Genomic DNA, 6740 nt, shown 5'->3' on the forward strand with positions numbered 1-6740 from the left:
TTCCTTGCTCTCCAGGGTACGATGTGATGTTTTAAGGAAAGGACAGCGGGTGGGTGCAGAAGGGGCGCGATCAGTCCGTGCTCCTGGAGCCGCGGCCGTGCGTTCAGCGTGTGGGGAGCGACGGGACGGGCTGTGCTGTGCTGTACTCGGGGCTGCCCAGCCCCGCTCCCACGACAGGTGCTGCTGCGGGGCTGCCTCCGAGCCGGCCGCGGAGCTGCCGGGCCGCGTGAAATGGCTGCCTGCTATTCGGGTCTGCCGCCTGCTTCACGCAGCTGCTGTTCATTTCTTTAGCGGCCCCTCCGGCTCCCAGGGGCGGCACCCGCGGCTCCCCAGGTGAGACTTGGTCCCACCGCCTCCGCATCCAACCCACCCCTTCCCATTCAGGTCCGCCGCCGCCTCCTCCTCTTCATCGTCATCTTCATCATCATCCTCTCTTGAACCCCCCGGCCTTGCACCCCTCCCGGCTGCTCCGGGGCCACGTGGCAGCGCCTCCCGCTGAGCTCACGCGTGGCCGCGGTGCGGGGGCTCCGGAGCGCCGTGTGCGTGTGGGACTGAGCTGAGCTGTGCTGAAGAGCAAGCGGGTTACGCAGCCCGCTTCGTTCTGTGCAACACTCTCACCTCACCGTGTCCCTCTCCACCCCTCGTTTTCTTCCTCCTCCGGCCTCCCGCAGCTAGTATAATATTGCTTTTGTTAATTGGAGCCCCGAGTGTTTCCAACCCCGCGCAGCCCGGGCCGGCCGGCACCGCGAGCACGAATAGATCCGAGCGGTGAGCAGCAAGGGGATGTGCGGGAGGAGGAGGTGTAGAAGGAGCGACGAACACAAGGCAGATTTGCGTGGAATCATTTAAGCCAGCTGATTTTTTTTTTTTTTTTTTTTTTTTTTTTTTTTTTTTTTGGTCGGTCTGGGGGGGAGGTAGGCTTTTTTTTCTCCCCATTTCTCTCTCTATCCTTTTCTTTTTTTGTTTTCCTGCTCAGGATTTAAATGTCACTCAAAGCATCCCTTAATCAGCTCTCTGCTCGTCTCTGGTTCCTTCTGAGGCATTAATTGGATCATACGCTGCGTTTGAGGAGCTCGCGTGCTTTACCCAAGGAGGTAAGGGGGCTGCTCCGGGTGGCTGCGGTCACTACAAGCACCATTACCTTCGGGGGGGCGGTTTTCCCTTCCCAGCCCCGCGGCAGCTCGAGCTCTACCTGCGGAGCTCCCCTCCCCAGGCTGAGTGCGGGGGACGACTTGGGGGGGGCAGCGGATGAGCCGTGGGAGCCGGAGGCGGCAGCCGGCCACCTCCCAGCCCTGTGCCCCGGGAACAGCCTGCCAGCGCTGGAAGGCAGGAAGTAGCCTAATCCCCTTTTTCAATAAACTATCCCTCGTCGTTCTTTTTCTTTTTCTTTTTCTTTTTTTTTTTTGTCGTGAGAAATACTGTAAGCTCCCATCTCTTCTCCTCCTCCACCGCCCGCCCTCGTTGCGAGCTCCGGCTCCTTTGTCCGCACCTCGCATCGCTTCGGGCGGTTCCTTCCAGGGAGTAAAAAGTTCAGCTGCCCACCTGCCTTCGGCGCTGCACAAGTTCCTGCCAACCTCCCCCCTCCGTGTCAATCCGAATCCGTTCAGCTCCCCCCTCCCCCCCCGCATTTAAACTGGGTTACAAAGCCGCCGGTGCCCTGCACAACTCCTTAAAGTTCTCCGCTTGCTGTGATTTATATTCTATACTAAGAAAAAAGACAACAAAAATATACTCGATCCTCCTGTGGATGACTTTTTTTTTTTTTTTTTAATAATGCATTTCCTTCTTCCCCTTTAATTTTTTTTTTTTTTTTTTTTTTTTTTTTTTTTCAAGGAAATTTGCTCCATCTCCAGCAGCAACCACTGCTCCTTTTGATGTTGTGGTACGCCGTGCGCATGCGCTTCACATTAGAATTACTGCACTGGCCAGAATAAGTTGGATCTCTTCTTCTCTTCACTGAAACCCTAAATCATATCAAAAGCTAAAGGGATGCTGAGAGTCCGGAAAAAGGGTTACTTTGGGATTTGGTCATTCCCTTTAATAATAGCAGTGGTGTGTGCACAGAGGTAAGTGACGAAGGCACTGCTTTACTTTGAATTGCTCTGCATGTTACAGCTAAGAGGAATGTACAGCTTGGGTCCGAGAAATTAGAAATAACGCATTATTATTTTTCTTCCTTAGTGTCAATGACCCTAGTAATATGTCACTGGTAAAAGAGACCGTGGATAGACTGCTGAAGGGCTATGACATTCGCTTGAGGCCAGATTTTGGAGGTAATTCGACAGCTTTTCGATCAGAGATGTTACATATCCGGGCTGTTGGACCTTCTCCGTGCGTGCTTTTTAGACGTGTGGTGGGTGCTGTTGCTCTGGGTGTGCATGTTGCCATTTTCTCAAGATGATCCGAAGTTAAGCTAATTGTTACTCTATTTTCTTAGCACAAGGCGCTCTTAATGCCATCATTTAAATCTCCTGCATATCTGGAATCGGCCCCTCATTGTGTGCGTGCTGATAATTTATTAACCCCTCATTTAACTGGCTTTATCGAGATGCAAATCTCTGAAGTTTACCCAACGTTCGTTCCCGTGATCACACAGTTACTATTTTCGAGTACGAGATGCGCCGTTAACCGATAAGAAAATGTCATTTAACCCCCTGCGCGCTCCCCCTCCCAACTACTTCGTGTGTTTATCGATCGGTGTCGGACGCGCTCGCCGGAGTCCTCCGCCCGGTACCGGCGGGACTGAGCCGGGTGGGGGGCCGGGGAGGGGAGGAAAGGGCAGGGGGGGGGGGGGGGGGGTCCCTACAGCCCCCTGCCCGCCCCGGGCTGCGTGCCGCGGGCTCCCCGGGGAGCAGCCGGCGCCGGAGCCGACACGTGTGCGCGTTATATAAAGCGGCGCTCCAGCTGGCGGGGCGCAAAGGGTGAATCCGGCGCTAACGCGTTCCTCGCGGATCGATGGCAAGCTTGCACGCTCGTGGGGGCGGGGGAGGGACGGGCTGGGGGACGCTGTTTTGTCACCTTCCCGGCTTTTTATTTATTTGTTTATTAATCGTTTCTTCTTCTTCTTCTTCTTCTTCTTTTTTTTTTTTTTCCTTTTTTTCTTTTTTTTTTTTTTTTTTTACTATGTCTTAGTCCTTGTAACTCTGGTAAGAATGAGTTAAGTTCTTAGCGATCACATTGCGGACCATCTTGTTGGTTTGCAGGTCCCCCAGTGGCTGTTGGCATGAACATAGACATTGCCAGTATAGATATGGTCTCAGAAGTCAATATGGTGAGTATTTATGGTTTGGGGTTGGGAGCTTTCTGCTGGGAGAGAGGGGCTGTCCCTTCCCCCATCTCTACCGAGGTGGAGCGGCGCTCATTGCCGGCCGTGGAAGCGGCGAGGCCTCCTTCCCTGGGGCGGAGCTGGGGGGCATCCGGAGGGTTGCCTCGTCCCGTCCCGTCTACTTTTTCGCGTGGAAGGACCCGGGGAGCACCGGCCCAGCAGCACTGGCCGCGCCGCCGCCGGTTGCAGCAGCTCCCCAGCGCTTCCCGCGAGCAACGGCGCCCCCTGCCGGCCGCGCAGCCACACTGCACCCCGCCACGGCCTGTCCGCCGGGCGGAGGGGCCGCTCCCGCGGAGCCCCCAAGGCAGTCCGGGCTGCTCGGTGCAAACTCTGCTCGCGTCCGCGGGAAAAAAAAGGGTGAGCTTCTAATCGTTAACCTGTTTAATGCCTTTCTTGGTTACTCTTTCACCTCTCAGCTTTTTTTTTTTTTTTTTAAACATTAAAAAATAGTTTGCTGTTTGCATTGCCTTAGCAGGTCGCTTGTTATTATATAAATATATATTGATATATATATATATATAAAAAGGGAAAAAAATGAGGAAAAAAAAAAACAAGCTGATTATCTTGTGCGTAACGAAAGGCTCACCACTTGCTTTTATTTTTTCTACCTTGGCACTCTGTTTATGGTCATGACTGAGTCAAAGTTGACCTGTTTGTTTCTCCAGACGCTTGTCTCTTATCTGAGCAGTTGGAAATGACTGTGCTCAAATGGTGAAGTTGCTGTAGGATAATAACTGGGTAGTTTGTGAAGTGCCTGTGTTACCTGGGAGACCGAGCAACTGCGGGGGAAATGAGAGAAGGCTCAGATGTGTGTTGCAAAAGTGACTGTGATTTGGGCAGAACTTTTCCCTCATTTACTGTCATTATTTGGAAATAATGAGGTCCAAGTTTTCATGTAAGCAGTGCGACTTTGTGTAGGATACAGTTGGCCCTGTAGTCTTGTGAGGATGACAAGATGGAGACATTGAAGCAGATAGCAGCACCTGACACAAAATGAATGTGCTGTGAGATGTTTTCAGGCAGTTGTAGAAGTCTGGAACAAACCTTTCATTGCTCTTGAGAAAGAGTTGCAAAGAAACATTCTCTCCTGTGTTCTGTGTCTGTAATTTGGAAATATCTTGGAAGTTATCCGATGTGTTGGTATGATTGTTCTGCTAACTGAAATGTTTTTGTGCTGTCCCAGACGTATGCTTGGTTTCTCAGAAGTGTTGCAGTGAATGAATTGGTCAACATCTGTTCTCAATCGGGACTTTTTTTCTCGATAACATGTAGCCCTGGGCCTAATTTGGGTGTGAGGTTACTGCTGGTTGTCCTGGGAGCTGTGCTGTGCTACGGCCTGGTAGCAGAGAGCTTGGTGTGGTTCTTTCAAGTTAGCAGGAAAATGCTGAATAATCTCTCCTTGAGCAGCGTCACCTGTGAAGTGAGGGCTGCTCAGCTTCACATGGGCTCAACTTGTAGTTCAGGACCTATTGCAGTCGAGTGTTCTTCTTTCAGGAGTTTTAAGAGCAAAACAAGAAAACTGCATTGCATTTTAAAACACTTATCATTAAAGCTAGTGTGGATAGGAGGTATACGGTGTTGTTTTCTAGGTGGTGTGGGAATGATGGGGGTTTTCTTGTGTAACACTGACCTGCAGACAACAGCTCAACCATCTCAGCTCTTCCAAGGTGGAAGACAGTGCAATTTTCTTTCTCCTTGCCTAGAAAAAGGAAGAATGTTTCAATACTTCCAGAAATTTGGTCTCTGGTTAGAGGTGATACCATATCAGAATACTGTGATTTGGCACTCAGGCTGGCTATAAGGCTGAATATTATTTTTAGTATTCTGAAGTCAGTTTATTATGTCTCTGTCATGGAATGCTTGACTTGTGTGAGACGTTTCAGACTACCTGTATATCTGCTGGGGGAGGTTATACATGGTTAATCTTGTCACACAAACATCTCTGAAGCATTTAAATTGCGGGCTTAAATTGCTCTGAGATAACACCTGTTTCTTAAAACTGACATTCGTTTTCCAGATTTTTTTTTTCACTTTACAATTCCAGAAGAGATTCCAAGCCAAGATAATTTTCTTAATCTTCTTCAGTATAGCATGTAACAGTTCATTTCACAATGAAGTGTACACCTCAACAAATATTAATGTATCTTGATCAGCCTGAAGTAAATTAGAAGAGGGGCATTCCAGCACAGAACAAAACACTTGGTGTACAAGGCCTTAACTTGTTCATTGACACGTTATTCGAATTTTGGCTTTGGTTTTTTTGGAGGGCACCAGAAGGAATGCCACAGAGTAATGGATGGTTTTTTTTAGATGTAAAATCTGAAATAAAGAGAGAAAGACAGAAGCACCTCCTGGATTGATGGACTTGTTTTCTGAGCCATTGGTGTACTCTTGTTTGCTCTGTAGTCCTGGCAAAATGATCAGCCTTCTTTTCTTGACACGTTTCATGCCCCGTACGAACTCCATGCCCTTATGCAGGCAGAAGCATTATCTTCAGTAACAGGGAGTTAATTGTTACATTTCTTCTTTATTAGACAGGAGAATTCACATCTGCTTATAGAAATGGAATGTATGTTTGGGATGGTTGTTGACTTTGAGTTCATACAGAGGTGATGAATACACCTCATAACCAACTCCTAGTGTAATGGGCTTTACTGTTGCCTTGCAAAAACATTTTGTATGCAACAGACTTGAATGTGTGGCCTGCCTTCTTGCTTAACCTTTTGTAGACAGAAACCTCAACTACCAAATATCCTTTTACAAAACGGTTAAGTGCTGGTACTTCTGAACACAATTCCTTCCAGCCCAAGGGAATGTGCTGAATTAACATGAGAAAAATAAGAACTTCAGGCGTATTTAGTTGTTAATGGGTATCATGGCTATTTTTACTCAATCCTTGTATTTTTGGGGGGAAATAATATCCACTGAGTAACGGTTTTATGCAGTGCAGTAACCACTATCGCTAATTCCACTTACCTCTTTGGAGCAGGCCTTGCAGTTGAATGTTAGTTATACTGCAGATTTTCTTGAAGCTTACCTTAATTTTGGGAAGCAAACATAGAGAAATGTGAACTCTACTTAAACTGGAAGGGCTTTCTCGTGTTAATGAGTTTGATTTTACGTAAGATTAGCAGTGAGTCTAACACAAAATGCAATATAACCTGGAGATTTTCCATATGTTTGTTGTTGTACTTGACTTTGCTTCTTGGCTTCCTATTCCTTAATAAAACCTCATTTAAAAAAATAAAATAAAATCTTTATATATTTTGTTTTTTCTTTTTTCCTTTTTATTTTTTTTTCCTTTTTTAATAACCATTGCTAGCTGAGATGCTACATTTCCACATCTGCATCTCCAGGCTTAATTATTGAGCAGACCCCTTGACAACACCACAGCCAAGGGAAAAAAAAAAAAAAA

The 6740-nt window shown here is 47.8% G+C and overlaps 1 protein-coding gene across 3 annotated transcripts in view; it reads left to right on the plus strand.

Moving 5' to 3' along the window:
• The first annotated feature begins 1989 nt into the window (after positions 1-1989).
• GABRB2 (gamma-aminobutyric acid type A receptor subunit beta2) overlaps positions 1990-6740 on the plus strand; it is a 133768-nt gene continuing 129017 nt past the window's right edge. For all 3 annotated transcript variants that reach the window (XM_042826393.1, XM_042826392.1, XM_042826394.1), the window contains exons 1-3: positions 1990-2066; positions 2182-2273; positions 3204-3271. In XM_042826393.1, coding sequence (XP_042682327.1) covers positions 1990-2066; positions 2182-2273; positions 3204-3271 — 237 coding nt within the window. The remainder of the gene's footprint in view (positions 2067-2181; positions 2274-3203; positions 3272-6740) is intronic.

The sequence above is a fragment of the Centrocercus urophasianus genome, unplaced genomic scaffold (assembly GCF_019232065.1).
Source record: "Centrocercus urophasianus isolate 14NV4802_14NV808 unplaced genomic scaffold, USGS_Curo_1.0 seq_26, whole genome shotgun sequence".
NCBI classification, from domain to species: domain Eukaryota; kingdom Metazoa; phylum Chordata; class Aves; order Galliformes; family Phasianidae; genus Centrocercus; species Centrocercus urophasianus.